Source organism: Aspergillus glaucus, assembly GCF_001890805.1.
Source record: "Aspergillus glaucus CBS 516.65 unplaced genomic scaffold ASPGLscaffold_27, whole genome shotgun sequence".
Classification (NCBI taxonomy): domain Eukaryota; kingdom Fungi; phylum Ascomycota; class Eurotiomycetes; order Eurotiales; family Aspergillaceae; genus Aspergillus; species Aspergillus glaucus.
In genome coordinates this window covers 278,700-303,006 of record NW_019170479.1, presented here as the reverse complement: position 1 = coordinate 303,006, position 24,307 = coordinate 278,700, and the positions used below count along the sequence as shown (strand labels likewise).

The 24,307-nt window shown below is 51.2% G+C and overlaps 11 protein-coding genes across 11 annotated transcripts; 5 read left to right on the top strand and 6 right to left on the bottom strand.

Moving 5' to 3' along the window:
- Positions 1–116: 116 nt before the first annotated feature.
- ASPGLDRAFT_52203 (uncharacterized protein) lies at positions 117–1,117 on the bottom strand. The gene is made up of 4 exons (XM_022547696.1): positions 959–1,117; positions 677–803; positions 569–616; positions 117–515 (listed from the first exon to the last, which is right to left on the bottom strand). The coding sequence occupies exons 2-4, from the start codon at positions 789–791 to the stop codon at positions 202–204; spliced, it is 477 nt and encodes a 158-aa protein (XP_022396655.1). The 5' UTR covers positions 792–803; positions 959–1,117; the 3' UTR covers positions 117–201.
- A 1,601-nt stretch (positions 1,118–2,718) lies between these two features.
- ASPGLDRAFT_929576 (uncharacterized protein) lies at positions 2,719–4,682 on the bottom strand. The gene is made up of 4 exons (XM_022550531.1): positions 4,122–4,682; positions 3,974–4,071; positions 3,662–3,922; positions 2,719–3,612 (listed from the first exon to the last, which is right to left on the bottom strand). Exons 1-4 carry the CDS (start codon positions 4,303–4,305, stop codon positions 2,824–2,826), a joined length of 1,332 nt encoding a protein of 443 aa, XP_022396654.1. The 5' UTR covers positions 4,306–4,682; the 3' UTR covers positions 2,719–2,823.
- Positions 4,683–6,390: 1,708 nt separating this feature from the next.
- ASPGLDRAFT_52197 (uncharacterized protein) lies at positions 6,391–8,567 on the bottom strand. The gene is made up of 5 exons (XM_022547695.1): positions 7,994–8,567; positions 7,921–7,942; positions 7,800–7,873; positions 7,420–7,749; positions 6,391–7,370 (listed from the first exon to the last, which is right to left on the bottom strand). Exons 1-5 carry the CDS (start codon positions 8,191–8,193, stop codon positions 6,470–6,472), a joined length of 1,527 nt encoding a protein of 508 aa, XP_022396653.1. The 5' UTR covers positions 8,194–8,567; the 3' UTR covers positions 6,391–6,469.
- A 290-nt stretch (positions 8,568–8,857) lies between these two features.
- ASPGLDRAFT_1504135 (uncharacterized protein) lies at positions 8,858–10,059 on the bottom strand (the record flags this gene model as incomplete). Its single annotated transcript, XM_022542144.1, has 3 exons — positions 9,464–10,059; positions 9,182–9,393; positions 8,858–9,125 (listed from the first exon to the last, which is right to left on the bottom strand). The coding sequence occupies exons 1-3, from the start codon at positions 9,641–9,643 to the stop codon at positions 8,858–8,860; spliced, it is 660 nt and encodes a 219-aa protein (XP_022396652.1). The 5' UTR covers positions 9,644–10,059.
- A 1,738-nt stretch (positions 10,060–11,797) lies between these two features.
- On the top strand, positions 11,798–13,772 carry ASPGLDRAFT_180098 (MFS transporter; the record flags this gene model as incomplete). Its single annotated transcript, XM_022542961.1, has 2 exons — positions 11,798–12,545; positions 12,595–13,772. Exons 1-2 carry the CDS (start codon positions 11,933–11,935, stop codon positions 13,770–13,772), a joined length of 1,791 nt encoding a protein of 596 aa, XP_022396651.1. The 5' UTR covers positions 11,798–11,932.
- Positions 13,773–13,799: 27 nt separating this feature from the next.
- ASPGLDRAFT_52192 (putative phosphatidylglycerol specific phospholipase) lies at positions 13,800–15,562 on the bottom strand. The gene has a single exon (XM_022547694.1). The coding sequence runs from the start codon at positions 15,346–15,348 to the stop codon at positions 13,993–13,995; it is 1,356 nt and encodes a 451-aa protein (XP_022396650.1). The 5' UTR covers positions 15,349–15,562; the 3' UTR covers positions 13,800–13,992.
- A 1,085-nt stretch (positions 15,563–16,647) lies between these two features.
- ASPGLDRAFT_135875 (transketolase family protein) lies at positions 16,648–18,877 on the bottom strand (the record flags this gene model as incomplete). The annotated part of the gene is made up of 3 exons (XM_022541415.1): positions 16,648–17,520; positions 17,575–18,682; positions 18,738–18,877. 3 exons carry the CDS (start codon positions 18,875–18,877, stop codon positions 16,648–16,650), a joined length of 2,121 nt encoding a protein of 706 aa, XP_022396649.1.
- A 271-nt stretch (positions 18,878–19,148) lies between these two features.
- ASPGLDRAFT_135872 (putative alcohol dehydrogenase) lies at positions 19,149–20,442 on the top strand (the record flags this gene model as incomplete). Its single annotated transcript, XM_022541414.1, has 4 exons — positions 19,149–19,333; positions 19,383–19,670; positions 19,719–20,187; positions 20,239–20,442. The coding sequence occupies 4 exons, from the start codon at positions 19,149–19,151 to the stop codon at positions 20,440–20,442; spliced, it is 1,146 nt and encodes a 381-aa protein (XP_022396648.1).
- A 37-nt stretch (positions 20,443–20,479) lies between these two features.
- ASPGLDRAFT_929512 (uncharacterized protein) lies at positions 20,480–21,907 on the top strand. The gene is made up of 3 exons (XM_022550529.1): positions 20,480–20,742; positions 20,789–21,189; positions 21,234–21,907. Exons 1-3 carry the CDS (start codon positions 20,580–20,582, stop codon positions 21,615–21,617), a joined length of 948 nt encoding a protein of 315 aa, XP_022396647.1. The 5' UTR covers positions 20,480–20,579; the 3' UTR covers positions 21,618–21,907.
- Positions 21,377–22,643, top strand: ASPGLDRAFT_929541 (uncharacterized protein). The gene is made up of 3 exons (XM_022550530.1): positions 21,377–21,391; positions 21,447–22,018; positions 22,072–22,643. Exons 2-3 carry the CDS (start codon positions 21,636–21,638, stop codon positions 22,526–22,528), a joined length of 840 nt encoding a protein of 279 aa, XP_022396646.1. The 5' UTR covers positions 21,377–21,391; positions 21,447–21,635; the 3' UTR covers positions 22,529–22,643.
- On the top strand, positions 22,545–22,970 carry ASPGLDRAFT_29493 (uncharacterized protein; the record flags this gene model as incomplete). The annotated part of the gene is made up of 2 exons (XM_022543860.1): positions 22,545–22,778; positions 22,830–22,970. 2 exons carry the CDS (start codon positions 22,545–22,547, stop codon positions 22,968–22,970), a joined length of 375 nt encoding a protein of 124 aa, XP_022396645.1.
- Positions 22,971–24,307: the final 1,337 nt, after the last annotated feature.

Below are 24,307 nucleotides of genomic sequence, written 5' to 3'. Positions count from 1 at the left end.
AGTTCCATTCAATCCCGGCAGTCAGGGATGGGACTTTGGTCGGGAAACGTTACGGAGTCACACTACGACTACTGCCACGTCGACTGCTGGTGCAACTTGACAAATTTGATTAGATATTCTGGATTATGAACCTATATACAGGATTCAGACCGGACATCCCTGTTCCATCACGCGTTGCGAAGCTGTTTAGCAGTTCTTGCTCTAGTACTTCTTGACGTACAAAGGAGTCTTCTGGAACTGGCCTTCGCCAGCGCCGAGGTAGTAGATCTTCTGGGCACCGTCGTCGCCCTGGACAGCGAAGGCCTGCTCGCCGTTGAAGGTGAAGTAGCCCTGGTCGTTGACACCCCAGCCGTTGATGTTGGCACCCTCCGGGGTGGCACCGGAGTGGGGAACGGTAAAGGCGATGGGCTTGTTGGCGTTGGTGATGGCGTACAGGTTTTGCCAGCCGGTGGGAGTCTGATCGTCGGCAGTGTAGGTCACCGCCGAGCCCTGGGAACTCTCTGCGCCGCCGTGGACTATATCGGTTCAGTATCTTTGCGGATCGGGAATCTTCAGGACGGTCACTTACGGACGAGAATCTTCTTGTCGTCGGTGCTGCCGCCGACGTAGGCGTTGGCTGGGTCGTTTTAGCATGCCATCGGATCTGCGTTGTTAGGGGGAGGGGGGGATCACTTACAGCCATCAGTGAGGACGGTCTTGCCACCATCAGCGACGAGAGTGAAGGCCTCAGGGAGAGAGGCAGCCACGGAAGCAGCGATGAAGGAGGTAACGGCGGCGATGGAGAGCTTCATTGTGAATGGAAGGTAAGGTGACTTGAGAATGTTCTTCTTGTCTTGATTGCTTGAGTTGTAGTGGATTTGGGATGCTTTGTTGTTTTGGAACACCGGCTTATTTATACCTGATGTTCTGGTCGGTACCTTGTTGACCAGATATCCGATGTTGACTTCATTGCGGATAGGGCGATGGATCCATGTCTCAGAACTATGAACCACTCAACTCTCTTGGTCCAGCTGTCCTGGTTGATTGCCTCGAAATGACCGAGGAAATTATCCGGTCACCGCTGGTTCAAGCACGTTGCCATAGAGCATCGCAATACAGAGTACACAGCACGGAATATGTATCAAGGACCATTATCCAGACTGAAGCTAGTTTCACTTGTTCAGTTATTACCATTGATAGCAATCACAGCCTTCGACCGTTGCCAATTTCAACGCCTCCAACTACCCCTGATGATCTTCCGATGTTTACCCTCTGTACATCCGGATGCAAGATTGTTCAGTGCGGTCGCCATATACGGAGTATGTGCATCTCATTTGATTAACTGTCTGGGTATCATTGATTTCCGTAGCAAAATACTTCTCTTCGCGGCAGCGTACAATACCATTCAATGATGCAATTCACGTCTGTCAAGACGTCCGAATCATGCATCGCGGAGAAATAACGGTCAAGCCGGAGTATGTATCCAATGTCTCAGCACGGCCAGGCGATCTTCCGAGGCGGTGCAGTTCCATGATTTCTCGAAGGCAATGGGAATCTCGCAATCCAAGACAGCGCTAACCGTCCTTTGCAATGATTTGCAATTTAAGGCTGTGTTGGTAACATATCACGGAATAATTGCCGGCACTTGGCAGCCTCACAATGGTAATCTTGGGCACCTCGCCCTTTGTCGGTCCCATGCGTGTCTCACTGACAGCACAGACTATGCGGAAATAGCGCATACCGGGTATGCGAAGTACCTTGAGTTTCTGTGTCGTTCCGATGTTTACATCCCGTACAACAACTACATGGGGAACTCGCAGTCTACGAGAGGGATTACATCTACGGAGTAATATATGATTAGAGGATGGACGAACGGTTTAGCTTTCAAGGATAACGAAGTAACTGGCCTCATATCCAGATGAACTGAAGTGATTTAGTCGGAGGTGACTTCCAAAGACGAGGCCAAGGCAGTAGTAGTATGTAGTCACTTTTCATTTTCTATACATGTCCTCGCGGTCACCTTACTTGCGACAGAGTACAATACAATCAGATCTGTCCTACGATTGATGGCCCTGGTGTCCCTGAGATTCCAGTCAGTTGAAGGGGTGGTGAGCTCTTGGGAACCTGGTGCTGCTGCTGACCGGGTGCCCCAGGAGCCGTGGGCCATCAGTGGCATCCCAGATCACGGCATTCTCACATCGCTTTGCTGGCGATTCGTGCTCAGTGGCTGCATCAGCATATCGGCCACAAGGCCGTCCGTTGAAGGTTTTAACGAATGTTCAACGAAAACCTCATTATTAGTGCCATTATTAACAGGGTTGCGTTCCTGGGTCTGTCAAGAAGGCCCAGGTTGTCAAGGAACGTGACAGTGGAAGCATCCATATCCTACCCATTGCAACTGTCCTGCGCATGGAGAAAGTACCCACAGAGTTTTCTCTTTCTTGTTATGATAGTGTGCCTCTTTGGTTGTTTATTTATACAAAGGGCCGGTGTTGTTCGAATTAAGAGAAAAAGACCGATTCCGGGCCTGAAATATATGGGCCTCTTAATGGCTGTATGTAGAATTAACGAGCTTTGCTTCCATCGCACCTCTTCAGGTATGCCATGCTACAACTATCAAGTAGTTTGGAGTTAACCATGAGTGGATATGCGAAATCGCAAAGAGCTGTGTCGGTGTATATATGTCTGCGTAGTTATATTTCTTTTACCTGGTACACTATAGAAAGCAATGCTCACGCAAAATAAAAATTAGCACGCATCGTCAATCATCAACAAATTCTCGTAGCCGTGTATGTATCAATCGATCCACTCGCACAATCTCAGTCTTGAACCGTATACAACCAATTAAACCCACTTGACCATTCTAGCAAAAAGACTAAATCCTCCCAACAAAGTCGTAAACCCGGTGAAGACAATAAGCACGCCGTACCCACTGCCGTAAGCTCCTCCAACGGTCCCCTGCCACGGATGTCCGTTGATGAGGGCGGAACTCAACGGCCCACTGAGGATGTTCCCGATACCGCGGCCGGCCTCGAGGAAAGAAAAGACCATGCTGAGGTCTGCCGATGGCTCCGTCTTTTCCACCTCGAGTGCAACGACGGACCATGTCGACGAGAATGCCCCGGCAAAGAGTCCATACAGAGAGGAAAAAAGGAACAGCACACCGATATTAACAGACAATCCCCAGACGAGGAATACAGAGATCACTGCCCCAACAGTCGATACCATTATGCAGTTCGTGACGTGGTAGCGGTCTGTCATGTATCCCATAATGGCGCAGCCGATGACGGTGGTAAAGTTGAAAAGCACCACGGTGAGTGATGCCAGAATACCGTGAGTTCCAATCGCAGCAGCGTGTGAGGGAAGAAAGACAGCCGGGAGGAAATACCCGAGCGCCTCAATGATGTTCGCCAGCTGGTAGATAATATACACCCGGTTGAACTGGAATTTGAGGTTTAAGCTATGCCGGGTCGATGTACGCGTCGGAATGCGAGGCTTTAGGAAGAAAAGAAACGGTCCACCTAGAAGAAATAGGCCCACGGAGGAGACGCGGAGCGTGGTCTCCCATCCGTATCGATCCAGCAAAGCCTGTATGGCAATTGGGAAAACCATCCCAGTGAGTCCAGAGCCACCCTGCAGCTGTTAGAATGCGGCATTTCCGATTCCAAGGACAAGAACCTACCCAGACCAGTCCGAATGCGAACCCCCTTCGTTTGACGAACCATTCGGTTGTAAAGATGATAGCCGGCGTAAAGGCCAGACATCCTCCGATTCCGTATAACACACCCTGAGACAGTGCTAAATGCGTGACGTTCGTTGCGTACGAGCTAGCAGCGAGCGACAAGCTCATCATCACCATCCCAATAGTCGATAACCAGCATTGTATCCGGGGCCACGCAATCATAAGGCCAATGACGAAGGGTGTCAGGAAATACGCGAGACCCTACTCATGGTTAGAATATACCGAAAAGTCCCAGGTTCCACGTATACTGACTGTCGCGCATGTTCCGATAATTGCAATGTTGCCGGAGCCTTCGAAAGGCGCATGGGTTTGGTAGTATTCTTGGAATACCCCGAAGGAGGAGGCATAGCCTGCTGCTGTATCAGTAGTGTACTTTAGCATGGCACATTTGCTAACATACCCCAGACAAGACCTTCAATCACAAAGGCCGCAACCAGGAACATCCAAGCACCGACACCTCTGTCGACAGGGGGCAGCTGAGACTCCTCTTGAGACAGAACCTCGTCCGAGAGCTCAGACACAGGTTCCGAGGTTGAACGGAAAGTTATGGCTTCTTTGGTTGAATAGTCGCGCATCTCGGCCATGGATTGCTGCAGTTCTCAAGAAGAATATGAAAACGAGCAAAAAGGTAAGTATGAAATCTTCAGGTATAAAAGGCAAGGCTTTTATAAGCATATGAGCTGCCCAAGGAAAAATAAAATAAAATAAAATAAAAATCAATAGAGCCCCTCCGGATGACGTTCAGGCCAAGCAAGCTTGGGATGCAGCCTGCTCACCCCCAAACAGCCTTTGCGTGGCCATTCCTCATCGTCTGTGACTTGGCCTTAGTTTGCCATGGCGTCAAGATGATACTAGAAAGTACTCCGTACGGACCATAGCCAATCCATCTCTGCAAGCTTTGGGCGCCTATGAGATATGTCCGTGCTGCCTGGTATGTAGGGTACTGCCGATCTCATGGGGCCTTTGGTATGCATAATCGAGCCCTAGTTGCTCGGATTTCGATCTAGTAAAGCCTAACGGTCGCGGGTCAGGAAGTATCGGCCGGTACGGAGTAGAGATTCCGGATCGACGATACGGGAGTTGCTCAAGGTCGTGCGGAATTCCAACGCAACATATTATTTGAACGCTGGTGCATTATTATTCGAGCCACATGTGCTCCTAGTTGCACCAAGTTATAGATGGGCTGGCTTCACGGCAACAGGTCCTGCGACTTGTCCTGTCGTTCCAATTACTGATCAGCGGTGATTAGTGAGCTGCTTTGGTCCAGGCTCTGGAGCGTTCGGCGCATTTCTGTCCAACCGGAATTCAACCCCCAGCCTCCTGTTTCCGTGGAGTCACATCAACATTCTTGTCGACTGGCGGATTTGCCTTGGTTCTGCGCTGGTGTAGATAAGCGGATCTGGACCCGTGATGGAGTATACTCCGTGCACTCCTGTAGCAAACTGAATGATAATACCGCGTGTCAGGAGGAATCATGGAGAATGAGGGGAATTATCCCGGACTTGCATGTTTGCCCTTGAAGAGGAGAATTCCACATTTCCTGAAATAGGACCTCCGTAACCTAAAATTTGACAGACCGGTTTACCTGGATCTCGTGAAGTATTCAACGATCGAGAGAATGATGTAACTTTATTATTAGCCGCGTTGGTCGTGACTCAACAGAAGCCAATGGGATTCCAACCGTTGAGCGTCTCAGCTGTCATCCACTTTCATTGTTGTCTCGGTTGACAGCTGACTGGCGAAGGTTTTCGACATGAATACATGAATACCTGGTGATAATTCTACAGAGGTATGACTGAGTGCGACAATATCTTTTTTCATGCACATGGTCTGATCATGCACAGGTCCGACTTGAAGGTGAGAGGTTGTGTCGTTTCTCGGGCTAGGACACGGTGTACATGACTTCTCACCCAAGCGTATAACTACCCGCGTTAAAGCAAAAGTCTAGGGTACTCTCCAAGATCTCCGGAAAGCGAATAGGGTCCCGTTCATATGGTCAAAGAGCCAAACGTCTAGTGTGTCGTCAATTGATGCTCTGTCATATGACACACCTTGCATGGGCTCGGGGTATTACACCCAATTGGAACAAGGCAGTTCTATGCACTTTGAAGAATATGAGACAAAATGGAGTCAGATCGCGATCCGGCATCATGGAACATCATGTCACCAAAAGTTCCGAGGCATACTGAGACATTTCTCCAGTGGGTTATGCGGAGATATGACGTTGCATGTTTCAGATTGTGACTGAAACGCTGAGTGATATCAGGGCAGTTCCTGTGTCCTTGGGCCCGAGACAAGGTTATACTCGGCAGAAGGTAAATCTGGGGGTGATCAAGGAGGCTGCAGAGTTGTCCGTTGCCACGACTGCACGTTGGTGAGTAAGCCAGCTTCGAGTATCAGAGAGATAGAGACTACCAGTTCCAATCAATGCTTAATCAAAGTGCCTCTGTATAGGGGTAGTGTCTGTAGGATTAGAGGCAGCTGTGAACATTCGAGGTCTGTCGTTCAAGTGCAGTTCCAATTGGGAAAGACCAGTGACTCCACGGTCCGATATTGATCCGAAGGGGGTGGACTACAGACTACTTGGACATCTCCAAATTTTGTTATAACCTTCTGAATATTGTGTGGCGATACAATCTACAATGTTGCTCTTTTCATCCTGCACATGGTCATTTGGCAATAATAATCATTCGCAGAATATGTACAACCGGAAATGAAATCACTTCTATGAACATGCATTCGTACAAATCATAGTTCACCCGCATCCTTCCCAAGCTCAGCCTCGACGACGAGACTATATCGCGCGAACTTGCTGCGCGCCCGAATTCTCTCGCCATAGAAGATGAACAGCGGAGGAACAGCGCAGAACAAAGTGGCCACGATGGCAAGGATGGAAACGGCAATGTTGGATCCCAAATTATGGAACATCTGGGGCGTGAACAGTGGAAACACGCCGGAGAGCAATGCCCGTAGGAACTGCACTGCAGCTGTCCCACTGGCCGAGTAACTCAGGTAACTATCTGCCAAGTAGCCCTGCAGTACTGTGTCGAACTCATTGAGAGCGTATCCGATAAACGCCAGAGCAATCGTGGGAACAATCCAGTGAACATCGTGAACCTTGGGCGGGATGGTCCAGGCCAGCCACCAGAGCCCACCGGCAAAAGCAGCCGCCCCGAGAGCGAGGCCGACCAGCTTGTCCTCGGGTTTAACGGGCCGGCCCTGACGGTGTCGCATCTCAAAGATATACTCATCTAGCCAACGAGTGAGAGTACTGAAGCAGACACCTACGGCAATAGCAAGGAACGCTAACGAAGCCTGAGTGCTAGAGAACCCCATGGACTCATAAATAATTTCAATGGCCTCAGTGAAGATATACAACAGACCAAAGGCCACGGCAGTCATGAGAGCAACAACGAAAACAACAGGTTCTGTGAAAAAGAGCTGGGCAGGTCGGAAGAGCGCGTCTTTGGCGAAGGTCTGGAAATCTGGGGCATGGTCATGGTTCAACGGCTGGAGCTTGTGTCCCGTTTCACGGGAGATGGCTGCAACTTTGTAGGAAAGGAGATATGAGGGTCGAGATTCTCGGATGAGGCAGAGGAGGCCAGTGAGGGCGGCGATCATGATGGCAAAGATGTAAAAGATCCAACGCCTATTTCCGCATTAGCATGGTTCCGTGACGCCAAGAAGAGCAAGCATACCAGCCCAATCCAGCAATGATATGTGTACCCATAATGGGCCCAATAATCAATCCGCAATTCGAGGCAACGGTCCAGCCGAAGATGACCCAAATACGTTCACGCGAATTGAACAGGTCTTCTGTGCTTCCGCTGGCCACGGTGTACGGAATGGCGGAGAGCAAGCCCGCAGCAACACGGGCCACAATGACAGCTGCTATATGGGGAACGACACCGACGATAACACAGCAGATACAACTCAGTGCGGAGCTGATAATATACAACTTCTTGCGGCCAAAAGTCTCAGACCAGGGAGAAAGAACGATGGATCCGACCACCTGCCCAAGAAGAAAGCTGCTCTTGTCAGCTGAAGTGATAGCAAATAACCGGATGGCAATGCTTACACTGTGACGAAGCAAAAGGTCGACAGAGTCTGACCCATGTGATATTCATGACGGGCTACTGAAGCGGCCGAGGACTAATCCGTTAGACTTTGCTTCTGTCAAAATAATGGACGAAACTTACTCCTGCCGTACTCGAAGCAGTTCTATATAAGATCAGTCAACTGGTCGGCCAACACTTCGGGAGAATGCCATACAGGAAGAGATCCAGAAAGAAGATGATCGAAATATCATAGACCCGGCGAGGCAACGGCCAATTGCGAGGGTGACGTTTGTTATCTCGTCGCCAGCGTACCAACTGACCATCTGGGGTGAATTCGAGCTCGTGCTCGGAAAGGACCGCTTCAGCGCAGGATGGTTCCGGTTTGACAAAATCCGTCGAGTCTGAACTGCTCATGATGTACTGCACTGAAAGAGATAAAGACCGACTGGAATGTGGGTGGTCATTGATTTATATACATAAGTTTGTCTCAGGTAAGGGGCCGGTTGCACAAAGGCATTCCAGCCGCGTACTCTCTCCATAGAGTCAGTCGGCTGGATCAAGTCCAGGTCAAGCTTTCTCAAGCTTTGACGTACCATGGGTTGCGAATTGGAGACAACGCATCACAACCGGTCTGGGCAATCATGGGGATCTTCTGGTCGATCATTGAGGATTGTGTGCTCGAATTTCGTCATATCTGATGCATCCTACAGGATTAAGGCGATGGCGCAGGAACTGCTAGGTGTTCCATGTTAAACTACTGATGTACTATGTATCTCGGACGCAATGTCGATCTCGAATATGTGCTTGAAAATAGGTATGCGAAAGCATTCCTACCAAAGGATTTCTATTCTATTCAAGTAACATTCAATACAGACACACGATGAACATTGGCCACCACCGTTCAGAACCAGAAAACACCAATGAACTGTCCTTCAATCCGGTCTCCGGTTCAACCAATCACAGTTTCCTTCTCGGTTAAGCGACTTGCGGTAAAAACCATGACCAATTGTTGGCCTGTGATTCGTACCCCTGTCTACGTACCTCACTGTCTCACGGAGAACGTTCCATTCGCTTTGAATCAACCCTTAACCTTCGAGGCCAGGAAGCTAGCAGCCTCACCGGCGTTTGCGCCGTAGGTCAAATGGGCCGCGGTCACGACCAGCGTGCCGTCGCAGACCATGTCTCCGAGAGCGCAGAACACCTTGACCTGGTCCTTGGGGTAGTTGGGGATCTGGCCGTGGTCCTGCAGGTTCCGAGTGAATCCGAAGAGCACCACGCCCTTGACCTTGTTCTTGATGTCGTCGTCGAGCTTCTGGATGGCGTTGTCGATGACAGCACTTCCTTGACTGCAGATGGTCAGCATGCAGCGTTCTAACATCTCGACGGCAGAAATGACGCATACCTGTATCCTCCGGCAACGATATTAGCCTTCGGGCACTTGCTGGATGCATCCTTGAACATCTTGACCGCCTCGTTGATCGCGCCCGGGTCGGTGTTCTGCGGCAAAGCGTTCTGCACCAGACCACCCGAGTAGGCGCCTCCCACGCCCTGGCAGCCCACGGAACCCAGATCCTTCTGCAGGTTTTGGCAGACTGGGGGTCCGACGACGGTTCCCTATGGGTGGAGACACCTGTCAGCTTTTGCTTTCATTCCGCAGCAAGAGAAGTTGACAAGTCTATCTTACCATGTTGCCAATCTCGGTCGAGCCGCGGGCAAAGATAAACATTGTGTCCTTGCAGTTGCCCTGCTCGACATCGTTGGAGCTGCCGAGAAGCTGACGGACTTCCAGGTCGGCAGGCTGGGGGACGGGAGTAGCCACTGCCAGCGAGAGCAGGGCAGAAATGAGGACGGACTTGAGCATCATGGTGCCTGTATTGGAGTGATAATCGACGACTGCTTGAGAAGGTCAAGGACTGGATTGGTTTGCTCTTCAAAACATTGTCCTCTGGATCATGTTGATGGCAGTATTTATAGTGAGAATCATGTCGTTCTCTAACTCCCAGGCCCGTTCACGAGAACACAAAATTGGGAACCCGGAGGCCATTAGTGCCGATCATCCCAAGACAGCAGAATTAGTGCTCAAAATGATCTCCTCCCCGGACGCTGTGTTTCAGCTTGACCTTTGCTGAACCACCGGTCATTGCACAAATTATGTGATGCCCTTGACAGCGCCGTATGATATCGAAGTTGAGATGTTGACTACAAACTTGACTACACAAACAACAGAGAACCCTGCTCATTGCATGCTACTAGAGTATATCTCTGAACAATCTCGAGAATGAACCTCTCAGTATCAGATCAAATACTGAGTATATTTCTACCGGCATCGCTTCCAAATCGGGTTAGTGCCATAGTTCTGTCACATTTTTGAGACTTTCCAAAATTCAATCTGGTCTCTTTTTTGTTTCAGAAATAAGATTCTTTTTCCGGTCATTGGCACTTGTCAGCCCGGGGAAGGTGCCAATTCTGTACCTGTTCGAATTTTCTGGTTCTTCGATGGGTAATGGCATTGGCCGGGCTACGAGAAGGTTAATGTTCGGGCTGACTCCCACGATGAACCACGAAATTAACGGCTATCGGGTTAATCGGAAATAGCAGTCGTTCGTTCTTTGTTTCCTTCTTTTCGTTCCGTGCCCACATGGCGAGGGGAATCGCCGGCACTGGCCTCCCTACGATAATCTACCCCAGAGGAGCCTTCGGGCCCTGTACACGGTTCAGGCACCAGTGATTCAGACGCCATGATTCTTGGCCAATTTACTCTCTGACAGACATTTGTTTGAGATGTGCGATTGCCTCGGTTTGTACGTGTCGGCAGTTGTGAAGCGAGGTCCAGTGCCTTGCAGAGTGCATGTGCCATGCGATTATGAATGCCTTGACACGCAACTAGAGTGGAAATATAATGTCTAGAACGTCGCTCTCGGCTTCTAACACGTTCAATTGCCGTTACCCTTGTCTACTCTGCCTCCTCCCGGAACCAAGGCCATACGCACCGATTCTTACAATGCATCGGCACGAGATTTATACGCCTTCGTACGATGTCGGGTTGAAGTAGGTCTGTCCTTTCGTGCATACTGCATAGTGAGCGGGGACGTATTCTGCAAGGTGTGTGCTCAAAACGAAATGCTTTTTTTGCAGCTATACAGACGTTTTAGATAGATTCTTTCTCTATGCAATTATATATATAAGTATGGCCATGTAGCCCTGTATTCGTTCCCTACATTGATTTATTGTCTTTCTTTACTATCGTCCATCTATCGTTCTGCCTCTGACATCGTACTTTCGTACGCCCGTTTTCGTCCGTAGTTGTCGGGACATCGGAGAAGTATCCATATTTCCCATGTGTATAGACCACGGCACTAGTTCTCCGGGAAGCAAGAAAGGAGAAAAAAGACACATCTATTGGAGATAAAAACGGCTTGCCCTGATAGCGGCTCAATCATCCTTGGTCTTCGTGCCTGTTCGAGAATAATCATCGAATAAAGGCCCATAAGCTTATGGTACAGCCCCACTTGCCTATCGGAATGGTATAGGTTATGATGCCGTCACGAAGACTTCAATGCATTGAACACATTGACATTGTTGCAAGAACAGACCCTGAGTCGGACAATACGCATTGGTTGGCCCCGATCAAGATCCAGAGCTGATCATGACGAACCATTGCGAACTTTCTGTCCGGTTACAGTCTGAATGATGTCAGTAACCTTGTTCCAAAACCCTAATCAGTATGACCCCGTGTACGTGTGCCTCGTAAAGCATACAAAAGACACTCGGCTTGCCTCTATCTGGCTGCATCTCTGCATAACATACAGAGTACTGTGAAGGCTTGCCATAGATCGGCCTCGGTTCGGATGGTCGGCATGCCGATTAACTACCGATACATTTGCCGATTGACTGTAGTGGAGGAAGCTAAATGCGGAAAGACCCAGTTGCCGCTGGCTTCACCAATCAGACTGACGTACATTGGGGGGGGGGTTCTTTCCATTTTGAGTCATTTTAGGTTAAAAATCTTATCGGTGGTGTGATTTCATTGCTGTCGGGGCTCATACACAAAACAGGCATGCACCGTTAAAGAAATGACACTGCACTTTTTCTTTTCTCCGTAGACGATTTGCTGGAAGACGCGCAGTAGGTGTGAATAGAGGGAAATCAGGAAATGGCGTCGTCTGGTAAAGATATCGAGGCCCCCAGACCGCAACGGATCCCATACTGGAGGGTTATTTTCGATCAAGGTGCCGTGACATCGGAAATCATCGAGTATCCCTATCCTGGAAACGGCACAGACGATGAACCGTATATCGTCGACTGGATTCCCGACGACCCCCGGAATCCCATGCTCTTCAGCGAGACGACGAAATGGGGATACACCATCGTCGTCGCCCTTGCAACTTTTGCAGTATCGCTGGCCTCGTCTGCCTATGCCGGAGCCATTCAGGAAGTCACCGAGTCGTTCGGAATCGTCCAGGAAGTCGCCACGTTGGGTGTGTCGCTGTTCGTCCTCGGATTTGCCTTGGGTCCCTTGATCTGGGCACCGTTGAGTGAATTGATCGGTCGTCAAATCGTGTTCTCCTTCACCTTCTTTGCGCTCGCCGCATTCTGTGCCGGTGGCGCAGGTGTGCAGAACCCCTGGTCGTTGATTATCCTGCGGTTTTTTGCTGGTTCGTTTGGATCTTCGCCGTTGACCAATGCTGGTGGTGTTATTGCCGATATCTTCACGGCGGATAAGAGAGGACTGGCCATGAGTCTGTTCGCGGGAGCGCCATTCTTAGGTGAGCATTCTCGGAATCTTTCAAAGGAGAATGAATACTGATATTGTAGGGCCTACCCTTGGTCCCGTCATTGGTGGTTTCCTCGGCCAAGGCGCCGGCTGGCGATGGGTGCAGGGCTTCATGGCCATCTTCAGCGGTCTCACCTGGATGCTGGGCAGTGTCCTAGTCCCCGAAACCTACGCCCCTCTTCTCCTTCGCAAACGCGCACAGCGACTCACCAAAATCACCGGCCACGTATACTGCAGCAAGCTGGATCTCGAGCGTGGTGAGGTGTCCATCGGTGATGCCTTTGGAGCTGCTCTGCTGCGTCCGTGGATCCTATTGTTTGCCGAACCGATCGTCCTGTCGTTATCCATCTATATGGCCATCGTCTATGGAACGCTTTATATGCTCTTCGATGCCTATCCGATCGTCTTCCAGGAGATCCGTGGTTGGAGTGAAGGGGTTGGCAGTCTTCCATTCTTGGGTGTTATGGTTGGCATGATGATCGCTGTCATTGGCAACATGTGGGATAACAAACGCTATGTTCGCGTCAACAAGCAGTACAACGGCTTCGCACCACCAGAAACTCGCCTAGTTCCGACTATGATTGGCGGTCTGGCGGTACCGATTGGTCTTTTCTGGTTTGCCTGGACGAACGGGACGAATGTGCATTGGATCGTGAGCATCATTGCCGGTGCACCATTCGGATTTGGCATGGTCCTTGTCTTCCTCTCCATCATGACATATCTCGTCGACGCATACACTATCTACGCTGCATCCGTGCTGGCCGCGAACTCGGTCATCCGTTCCTGCTTCGGTGCCGGATTTCCGCTGTTCACCACGTACATGTACAACAACCTGGGCATCCATTGGGCGTCGTGCATCCCCGCCTTCCTTGGCGTGGCATGCCTGCCTTTCCCGTTCCTGTTCTACCGGTACGGCCCGCAGATTCGGCGGCGTTGCAAGTACGCCGCCGAAGCGGACGATTTCAAGCGCAAGCTGATGGAGAATGCTGTGCAGCCGGAGGAACCCGTCTCCAAGGACAAGGTTGACGGTGCAGTTGACGAAGATCATGTCGATGACGGTGATTCCATCCGTACTGCGTCGACGGAGCAACAGAACGAGGCCATGTACCAGGAGAACCCGTACGATATCGACCGTGTCAACACGCGGAACTCGGCCATCACACAACGGTCGCGCTCCAGGTCGACCCGAAGTCGGCGCAAGTCATTTTTCCGTTTCTAAAAAGTTGCTTTGCATTGGGAGGTTGCTGTTTGCTTGTCTAAAAGTTCAATACCCTTGCTTTCGCTACTATCATGCAGAGCGAGTTCGTGCATCAGTACTTTACATAAACATGTATACCACGTCTTATGTTAATAATTAATGCTTTATTCATCTAATGCGAAATCAATCGCGCATACTAATATGTATAATCTATTCGTAACATCATGCAAACGTGCCACATTTAAAAGTCAGCCGGCTCCGGCAGCTTCGATGGGCTGTCACGGTACTCGTTGGTGATCAGGTGCTTGAAGCTGGGCGACCAGTCAACACGAGGGGTGAGGATGTCCAAGTTCCAGAGCTCAGACACGAACTTGAGGATGGAGGTGTGGGTGAAGTCACCAGACTCGTCAGTCGGGCGGTTTTGCACGAGACCCTTGCCCACCCAGGGGGACATGAGGACGGTAGGCACACGGACACCCAGCCGGTCAAAAGCGAACGAGAACGGCTTGCCGTCACCAGCGGTCTCGGTGTAGGTGAGGTCGTCACCAGCGGGCACGTTTTCGGGAGGCGAGACGTGGTCAGCGAATCCACCGTGCTCGTCAAAGGTCAGGACAAACAGGGTCTCGTTCCACTGGGGACTGTTGCGGACCGCCTCGTAGACGCTCTTGATGAAGCCTTCACCCATGTTGATGGGGGATGGCGGGTGGAAGGACATGTACGAGCAGCATTCGGGGTTGATCCAGGTGAACTGAGGGAGGGAGCCGGATGCAGCGTCCTTGTAGAACTGATCAAGGGGCTTGACGTTGGTGTCGGCCTTGCCGGACTTGGCGGTCCATTCGTAGAACTGGGCATCGGGCAGGAAGTCGGTGGTGTTGGAGTAGTTGATCCAGCTGATGCCGGCATCCGACAGCTGCTCGAAGACGGATTTCTGCGGAAGCGACGAGGTCAAAAAGTCGTTGTCGTTTTCACCGTGACCGTGCGAGGTACCCGAGGTCAGGTACGCCCGGTTGGGGTTGGTCGGGCCGGGGACGGAGGCGAACCACCGGTCGAACAGAACAAAGTTTTCCGCCATGGCATTGAACACGGGGATATGCTCAGGGGTATAGTAGTTAATCACCTCCGCGGCGCGCTTCTTGTTCGCGTCCGGGTAGGACCGAATCTGCTCCGTGACGAAGCCGCGCATGTCGGGCGCATCGTCAGAAGACGGGTGGTCATAACCGTAGATCTGCATGTTGCCGCCAGCAATACTGTGATCCGGGTCATCGGGGGCCACGTTCTTCGCGATCGGTTTAGCGCAGACGACCGGCGAGTTGGGGTCGGTGATATTAGTCGGATTGCAGTACTCGCGGTTGGCCAGACCGTCAATAGTGGAGTTGTAGGTCAGACCACCAGCGAAGTTGTCAAACGACAAGTTCTCCTGGACCAGCACAACCACATTCTTGATGGGGTTATCCAAAGAAGAAGAGGAAGAGGAAGTAGCGGGCTGGGTTTGGGGGACGGCAACGGCACCGAGGCCGAGCGACAGCTGGAGAACTCTAGTGAGCGAGCGAATGCTCATTGTGACGGCAGTGCTAATGGATTCGGCGGTTAAGTCCATCTTTCTGGATTGGCAGATACTTGGGGGCTTTTATAATGGGAGACACTGAGTCGGGGAAAGAAGGTGAAGCCATCGCGACTTCTGAAAGAACATCCGAGGTGCCAACACGTGCAGCTGCCCCGTGACACAATTGCTTGATTCGGATAGCCATCAGTGGATCAGGCGCACGGGGGGGGTTCAAGGCCAGTCCTGGTGCATTGTGCGGAGAGAGACCTATATTATTGGATATAAGCACAGTCTGAAAGTCAAAGAAGGAATAGAGTAACGGGATGCATCCGGTTCAAGTGGACCGGTTGCCCAGATGATCAGGACACGGGCTGTCATTGGCCTGTGCCTTAGCATATCAAACATACCGCTTTAGGAAGGCACTCAGCACGGAAACAGCATACATGCACACCTGTTTTGCTTATTTCGGGTGATTTTTCGTGTTTTAAAATAGAAAATACATAGTAGAATAAACTCCCGCAGGCCAGCTATCCATAGATATCCATTACCCTGTTATTGTGAACCTCGGGCATACGGATCCATACTGTCTGAGCGTGCCGAACAATCTCCACGGGTGTGATTATCTTGGTCCGCTGCATCGCGTGCACTCTAATGAATAGCCAGTGAACTGCGCGGGCTCGTTCACGGGGCCTATATCACTCACCCGATCATTCATCACCACCAAGACCTATTGCAAGCGTCCTCGGCACCACATCCGGCTACTTCGGGATTGGCTCCACGGGCATTGTTCTGGCCAGCAGTTCGGCGAATGCAGGAGAGTCAAAGAGGACGAAGTAGGCCGTGATCGGAGAAAACATTCATGGTGGTTGATTTGTTCTGTCACAAGTGGAATGACCGATCTGACCGGGAGATTAGTGCTATCTATGCAGTATCTTGTGCTTGTCGGTATCATCCAAAAATTCATTGTCGAGGCAGCTGTATGACGGGCAATGCAGCCTGAATGCAAATGTGACAAATCTCCTATACCTATCATGGCTACTTTACACGACAGAGTTCAGTCACCGACAGACGTACTCCTTACAGCATTTGAGACAGATATGGTAGATAATAGCATATTTATATGCACCCCAGACCTCAGATCCTGCAAGGAGAGAGGCGATCGTTGTCCGGTTGCCATTGAGTCGGATGTCGAGATGGCGCGGACAGGATCAGCCTTGCATTAATTACGAAGTGCACATCTTCTTGGCCGGGCGATCTAGCAATGCCAACTAAGCAGCTGGAGAGGTACCAGTTGTGATCCAAACAAAGCACGGAATAATGAAAAGGAGTGTATCAAATTGAGCGCTATCTATTTTACAAATCCACAAACTCTCCCGTCAGCACCTGGCCTCTGGCCAGCTGGTCCAAGTAGCCAGCCACCTTGTTCGTCATCACATCGGTCTCGTAGCCGAAGAACTTGTACGCAGCCTTGCCTGGCAAACTTTGGCCAAACCGTCTAATGGAGATACCTGCGTCCGCGTACCGCTCCCAGCCATTGGGTGCATAAGGTTCGATAACCACCGCAGGAGTACCGGCGTGGCGCTGGAGAACACTCCGCTTGTACTCGACTGGCTGCTGCTCGAACAGTCGCTGGCAAGGGAAACTGACCACGCGGGCGGCGATGCCACGGGTCTCCTTGAGGCGCTGCCCGACATCCAGCGCCAAAGAAAGTTCCGCGCCCACGCCGACGATGGTCACCTTGGCATCGCTGTTCTCCTCCAGAACGTAAGCACCGCGGGCGACACCATCCCGACGTGTTTGCTTCAGCTGAGGCAAAGTATGCCGTGAAGTAGAGATGATCGTCGAAGTGTGCTTGGCCTCGATGGCGGCGATCCAGGCACCTGCCGTCTCGTTGCTGTCGCCAGGTCGAATGTACAACAGGTTAGGCATGGCTCGATAGAGCGCAGCCAGTTCGATGGGCTGGTGTGTTGGTCCATCTTCACCCATACCGATGGAGTCGTGAGTGGCGACATGGATGACTTGAAGGTGTTGGAGGGCACCCATTCGCACAGCCGGCGCAGCGTACAGGTAAAACATGAAGAAAGAAGATGTGACGGGGACAATGGTGTTCGGACCATATGCGGCCAAGCCGTTGGAGATGGCGGCCATGGCGTGCTCACGAATACCATAGTGGATGTAGCGGCCGGAGTAGTTGCCGTTGATGTTACAGTTGGTGCGTAGGTCAGGCTGTTCACTCAGTTAGCATTGGCGAAACCGTAACATAGGAAGAAGAGCACTTACGTGTTGAAAGTCCACCTTGTCCTTCCAGATCATGTTAACCGAGGGCGACAGATCTGCCGTGCCAACCATGAAAGTAGGAACATTCTGCGCAAGGGGGTTGAACACGAGTCCAGACGATGCTCTCGACGCTGTTGGCTTCTCGGGGAAGCTGGTCGGAATCAATTCCTTCCAGTTGGGGGGCAATTCACCGCGCATCCGGCGTTGAAACTCAGCGCCCAACTCGGGGTATTGTGCTGTGTACCGTTCCATGAGTTGGTTCCATTCTTGCACCAGCTTCTCTCCACGAGTCGGAAGGTCCTCGAAGAATTGTCGGACGGTGTCGCCAATGACAAAGTGCTCGTCTGGGTTGAATCCGTTCGCCTTCTTCATCTCACCCACGTTGTCGACACCAAAAGCGGCGCCATGGGCTGCTGCCTTGCCCTCGACGCTGCTGCCCAGACCGATGACAGTCCGGACGTTGATGAATGTCGGCTTGTCTTGCGATGCGCGGGCCTGCTCGAGGGCTCGCACCAGAGCCTCAATGTCGTAGCATCCGTCGTTGACATCAATCACGTCCCAACCGCACGCGCGCATCTTAGCGTTGACATCCTCGGTGTTGGTGAGGTCTACCGATCCATCGCAGGTGATCTGGTTGTTGTCGTAGATAACAGTCAGGTTGTTGAGCTTCAAGTGGCCGGCGAAGGAAATGGCCTCAAGGCCAACACCCTCCTGCAAACATGCGTCGCCAATCATACACCAGGTGTGATTGGACACCAGGTCGTACCCGGGCCGGTTGAACGTCGCACTAAGGTTCTTGTTGGCAATGGCGAGACCAACGGAGTTTGCGATACCCTGGCCCAACGGTCCCGTGGTCACTTCGATACCCTCGTGCTCGATCTCCGGGTGACCAGGGCACAGAGCGTCCACGCGGTCCGAGTGGTACGACTTGAGCTGTTCGAAGGTCATAGCCTTATACCCGGTGAGATGCAGGAAAGAGTATTGGAAGAGACAAGCATGTCCGTTGGAGAGAACAAATCGATCACGGTTGAAGTAATCCGGAGTGTGTGGTGCATAGCGCATCACGTATCGCCAGAGGGCGACGCCAATGGCCGCCATGCCGATGGCACCCCTGCCTCAATATTAGTATCTATATTCGATCATCGGTAATTTATTGTGATACTTACCCCGGATGTCCACCACCAAATTGCTGGCATAGATCCGCGACAAGCATTCGAAACGTCCCAAGGACTAGATCATGGTCCTTGCTTAGACGCTGCACCAGCGGCAGCGCAGTCTCACCAACAGGAACAGGTTCAATCGCCATTTTGTCTGTTTAGTTTGCTAGGATCAAGCCAGCAGACGAATGTCGTTTATTTATATCATAGCTCCGCCACGCAGCACGCATTGAGTAGGACCAAGCATTGTCCGTATCGGGTAACCAGAGGCAATGGTTACCATATTAGGAAAGCCGTGTACAACTGGTAGGAACCACATCTTCCCAGTTATAACTGCCGTTGGACAGTCAAAATATTTTCATTTCTTTTTTTCCCCGGAAACCCCAGAGTACCTTGGGAACATTTGCTTTCTCCATAGCCATGGCCCCCTCCATCGAAAGGGAACAAATTGTGCCCTCCTCCAAGCCCGGCATTATCCACACGTCGCTGCCCAATCCTTCATTACAGGTCACGGCCGATCACCGTTTGAAGCAAGTCGATGCTCCTGTCTATGCTCCAAAACGGGGAGAGGTCCTTCTGCAAGTCAAGGCCACAGGCATCTGCGGGTATGTCCTTCGTAGATAGTCATGAACATATCTGTTGATACTTGTTAAGGTCCGATATCCATTTCTGGAAGGCCGGTCGGATCCATACGCTGGTTTTTGAAGATGACTGTATTATCGGCCACGAAGCAGCAGGTGTTGTGCTGCAATGTGGTGAAGATGTAATGAACCTCCAACCGGGAGACCGAGTCGCTGTTGAACCCGGTGTCCCGTGCGAGCAATGCTTCCTCTGTGACGATGGCCGCTACAATCTCTGTGAGGATGTGCAGTTCGCCGGTGTCTATCCGTACAATGGCACCATTCAGCGATACAAAGTCCATCCCGCCAAATGGCTGCACAAGTAATCGCACGTTCCTTCGCTCTCTCAGAGGTTTACTGACAATAATAGATTACCAGATAATATTACCTACGCCGAGGGCGCCCTCCTCGAACCCCTTTCAGTCGTCATGCGCGGTATTGAAGTTGCCCGCTTACATCTTGGTCGGGGTGTCGTCATTTGTGGCGCCGGTCCCATCGGTTTGATTGCTCTCGCGGCGGCGCGGGCCTCCGGTGCGCATCCCATAGTCGTGACCGATTTGGATGAGAATCGTCTGGCATTTGCAAAGGAATTTGCTCCGACGTGTACACCATACCAAATTAACAGGAACCTGCATGCCGAGGGTAATGCCAAGGCGATCCGGGGTTTGTTTGGAGATGAGGAATATTTTGCACCGGAAACTGTTCTGGAATGCACCGGGGTTGAAAGTAGTATCTGTACGGCAGCGTATACAGCGCGACGCGGAGGCAACGTGGTGGTTATCGGTGTGGGAAAATCCATCATGAATAATTTGCCATTTATGCATCTTTCCCTGGCCGAGGTACGTTTATTTTGCTTTACCCGTTCAGACGCGTATACTCATGGTGTATAGATTGGCCTGCACTTCATAAATCGCTACCGCGACACCTGGCCGCCGGCGATTGTGTGCATAGCGGGAGGGATTCTGGACTTGAAAAGGTTGGTGTCGCATACTGTTCCCCTGGAAAAAGCCATGGATGCGCTCAACATCTGCGCGGACGCAACAACCCCGAGTATCAAGGTATTGGTGGTGGACGAGGTCGATGCGACTTTGTAATGGCCAAAAATAGAGAGCCTGATGATAATCGTACCAGACTTAGAGAGTACATAGAATGACGCCGATAAATTGAAATTCCCAAGTCAAAAAGTAAGAATCTTCTCGTATTGGACGGAAAATAGGAAGGAACAATACTAATGCACCCGGTAATCATGTTCGGCGCCATTCTTTGTTCTCCCTGGCCCAAGATGCATCTAGTCTCGAATTCTTTTATGCAGACTGCTGCCAGCTCAAGAACATCCGCAGCAGGTTTGGATCAGTCCCAAAACATCATGTCAAAAGTCATTGTTGTTGGAGCAGGTAAGTTGCGCTCTGGCACTGTCTCACACACGCACTGACTCTTCAGGGCTCTATGGTCTCATTGTGGCCAAAACATACCTTCAGGTTTCCGGGGCCTACGACGATGAGATCTCAGACAATCCCGAGAAGCCGTGTCTCGATGACCTCCCGTATCCTTTCGCTACGTCCAAAGACGAGGTTCTCGAGGGAACAAAAACTCATCTCCTGATTATCGACGGCGCGTGCGGACTCGGAGGCACATGGAATCATGATAGACTGTATCCTAACTTGCTCAGTCAAAATTCTTACGGCATGTACGAGTACAGCGATCTTCCGATGACGTCCGCCGTTGGGCATGACGAGGATGGCCCAAACGGTCAATTCATCGCAGGCTGGAAAATCAATCGATATCTCCACGCGTGGAGCGAGAAATGGGATTTGACAAAGCATATGCGCTTCAATTGGCGGGTAAGTCTTCAAATATACAACGACAGGGTCATTGACGGTCCCAGGTTGCTAGTATCAGCCGGCTCGCCAACAAGGAATGGAAACTGGAAATCGACATCGTGTCCCCGTCGCCAGGCCGACGTGTCACTGTGCTCTGCGACAAACTTGTTCTTGCTGCCGGGTTGACGCCAGAGCCGAATATGCCTGACATTGCCGGATTGGACTGGACGGCTAACTCAACGCCACACAATGTCCACGCAAAAGACGTAGGCAAATACTGTCGAGACCATCTAGGCTATCATCCTGTTCCCGACAGGCTTTCGGAGAAGAAGGGAGAAATCATTGAAGTTGAAACACGAAATAAACAGCAGCCTCTGCGTTCCGTGGCGATATACGGGGCAAATAAGTTTTCGTTTGATTTCGTCCATTTGTTTGCGTCGCTGCATTAAGGGCTACCTGGTCAGCATATGACTGTTGTTCCCGCAGACCCGGTTCAGGTTCATTGGGTCATTCGTGACAAGGGCCCTGGAACGTCGTGGATGGCACCGCCTGGCTCCTTTCTTCCCAACAAACAGCCAGTTCCCAGTGACCAAGCAGCGAGCACTCGATCCATGAGTCTGCTGAATCCATGTCTCAATGAACTGCCTAAAACGGTGTCATTGGTTCCATGCTCCAACCAATGGGGCTGGACTATCCGTATAGAAGGATCATGGTCGCGGAGGTTAATACAGGGTAGTCCATTGGGGCGACTTTGGCTTCGACGACTCTGGGAATCCAGTGCCCGTAATATGATTAACGCTGCCCAGTATGACTCGGACTCGAAGATGCAAAAGCTCCGTCCTGCAACCAAGTAAGTACTTTTCGAAGATTCCCCGTTTTGGTGTTGTGTTGACCATGGTCCAGCATCCTTGATTGCGGATCTGCAATCGGAATTGCCAACCATGCCAATTTCTGGGATACTATCAGGGCCTCGAATGTCCACGTCCATCGGTCCAATATCTCTGCGATTTCGGAAGGCCGAGACGACGCTGTAGTCCATCTCTCCAACGGCGAACGGATGCATTCCGTTGATTTGGTTGTCCATGCAACGGGTTGGAAGCCCGCTGTCCCTGTTCACTTTGAGCCTACCAGTCTGGGCGTGTCATTTGGTCTGCCCTGTCAGAGCCCATTGTCCAACAAGAGGAGTCACGATGGAGCCGACACTCGCTACTGGCATGGACTGGATGTGGCAACTGAATCGAGGCTGCGAAAGATCCATAAAAAAGATAATTCCTCCGTCAATGAGCGTCCCATCCGGCGACTTCTCTCCCTATCGTCTATTCCGGCGAATAGTGTTGCCAGCCCTGGCAGCAGAGAGTGATCGATCCTTTGCCGTAATGGGAATAGTCTTGTCCAGCACCGTTGCTGTTGTAGCAGAAGTGCAGGCGCTTTGGGTAGCTGCTTTTCTGACCGGAACGCTGGATGGTGATGTGCCAGTCAAACCAAAGCCGCGTATACATTCTCCCCTAAGGATGAACACTCTTTCCCGCAAAGATCTGGACCAGGATATTTCCGACGATGTGGTCTGGGGAAACATCAATGGGGGTGGTCTCAACATCGATGCGATCCACGTAAGTCCTACGCTTATTTCCCCGTGATTCGCGTGTTTAACAGTGACGCAGTACAATGACATGCTCCTCCAAGATCTTGGCCTGGATCCCCATCGAATGAGCGGCCGTTTCTGTTCCGAAATGAGCGCGATCTATGGACCATCGGCGTACGCGGGGATTGTGGAGGAATGGCTGGAGATGCGGGAGAGATAATCGGGATGAAGTGTTTGTGCTTGCAGATACTGCATATATCAATTGAATGCGCGTGTAATACCTGGAAGTGGTAACTGCATCGACGAACAGCGCGTAGCGATAGAGACTGCTTCCTAAAATGGCAGCCGCGCTTATTTCTGCCCGGAAAGGAAAGTGGAGCACGTGATATGGAGACGGAGTATTTCCGATCCGATAGATGCTTCCTTTTTGGGAACGCTCTGGGAGCTTGTAGAGTGTCTACACACACTACTCTATACTCTGTACTCTGTACATTGAATGTATTTCATTCCGTAGGCTTTGCTCTATTAACACAATGTTTGAAATGTACGAATCTATCTCCAGATACTTGAGTCAGCCATCGAGTACAGAGTACGGACGGAGTACAGCCCAAGAGTCATGTCTTCTCAAGAGGCCAAACCGGCTGAAGAAATACTGAACTAGGGATATCCGCTGCAAGGTCTCGAGATTGAAAGAACATTCGGGCGTCTCCCTTTGCCACGGGGCCCTATTCATTGCACCGCCATACGTCTCATCGCATGTCTCCCTTCCACCAACTACGACTCGTTTGGCGCACTCGGGCTGGAAAAAATCTTAAGCAGCAAGATAGCATGTGGTCTCGCATTGCCGGATTCTGCCGTCTCGGCATCTTGGCCAATCCGATGCTTTACGGACAGCGAGCACCAAATCCTAGCATACGAGTCTCGTTGCGCATGTCAAACCGGAATTTTATATCAACAGCCCTATTGCACTTGATCGGAGACGACACCGGAGCGATATTGACGCGCAACTCCAGAGGCTGCCGTTGTTTTTGACAGGTCCGATAAGCTGAGAGCCTGAGACGCTATGTCCGAAGGCCCACTGTTCATTTCTCGGATCTCCTGAATTTGTCTGCGACATTGTCTCATTGGACACATTCTCTTTAGAAGCCTTGCATTCAGAAAGACTCGCCAGTTCATTTACGTCCGGCCTTCCTTTTATGGAGCGAACCAAAAAAGCAGCTTCTATGCTCCGATGTTATGCCGATTATTGGTTGAGAGCAGGAAAAGGAGGCCCACCCAGGTTCGTATTCGTTTACTATCAGGGGCATGTCATGCTCCGGGCGTCGTAAACAGAGAACTTACTTTGCAACGACACTTACATAGTCGCAGGGCTAGAAAACTGCCGCAGCGCAACGTCGGGCGCCATTGCCACTCTATTTATCGGTGTTCCCACGCTAAGCCGGAAGATAGGGGTTATGGGGCAAAAACGAGTGCCTCCTCTGTCGGCTGGGAATGGACAGCCCAGTTATTTGACTTGGCGAAGTGGTCCGCTTCTCTCGGCAAAGGCAGACAAAGAAA

Coding starts and splice junctions, on each gene's coding strand:
- ASPGLDRAFT_52203 (XM_022547696.1), bottom strand. CDS start 791: ATGAAGCTCTCCATCGCCGCCGTTACCTCCTTCATCGCTGCTTCCGTG. Junction 617..676: donor GACCGTCCTCACTGATGGCT/GTAAGTGATCCC, acceptor AAAACGACCCAG/CCAACGCCTACGTCGGCGGC. Junction 516..568: donor CGACAAGAAGATTCTCGTCC/GTAAGTGACCGT, acceptor GAACCGATATAG/TCCACGGCGGCGCAGAGAGT.
- ASPGLDRAFT_929576 (XM_022550531.1), bottom strand. CDS start 4,305: ATGGCCGAGATGCGCGACTATTCAACCAAAGAAGCCATAACTTTCCGT. Junction 4,072..4,121: donor GATTGAAGGTCTTGTCTGGG/GTATGTTAGCAA, acceptor ATACAGCAGCAG/GCTATGCCTCCTCCTTCGGG. Junction 3,613..3,661: donor TCGCATTCGGACTGGTCTGG/GTAGGTTCTTGT, acceptor TAACAGCTGCAG/GGTGGCTCTGGACTCACTGG.
- ASPGLDRAFT_52197 (XM_022547695.1), bottom strand. CDS start 8,193: ATGAGCAGTTCAGACTCGACGGATTTTGTCAAACCGGAACCATCCTGC. Junction 7,943..7,993: donor TTCTTTCTGGATCTCTTCCT/GTATGGCATTCT, acceptor GATCTTATATAG/AACTGCTTCGAGTACGGCAG. Junction 7,750..7,799: donor ACCTTTTGCTTCGTCACAGT/GTAAGCATTGCC, acceptor TGACAAGAGCAG/CTTTCTTCTTGGGCAGGTGG.
- ASPGLDRAFT_52192 (XM_022547694.1), bottom strand. CDS start 15,348: ATGGACTTAACCGCCGAATCCATTAGCACTGCCGTCACAATGAGCATT.
- ASPGLDRAFT_929512 (XM_022550529.1), top strand. CDS start 20,580: ATGCACCCGGTAATCATGTTCGGCGCCATTCTTTGTTCTCCCTGGCCC. Junction 20,743..20,788: donor AGTCATTGTTGTTGGAGCAG/GTAAGTTGCGCT, acceptor CTGACTCTTCAG/GGCTCTATGGTCTCATTGTG. Junction 21,190..21,233: donor ATATGCGCTTCAATTGGCGG/GTAAGTCTTCAA, acceptor TGACGGTCCCAG/GTTGCTAGTATCAGCCGGCT.
- ASPGLDRAFT_929541 (XM_022550530.1), top strand. CDS start 21,636: ATGACTGTTGTTCCCGCAGACCCGGTTCAGGTTCATTGGGTCATTCGT. Junction 22,019..22,071: donor AAGCTCCGTCCTGCAACCAA/GTAAGTACTTTT, acceptor ACCATGGTCCAG/CATCCTTGATTGCGGATCTG.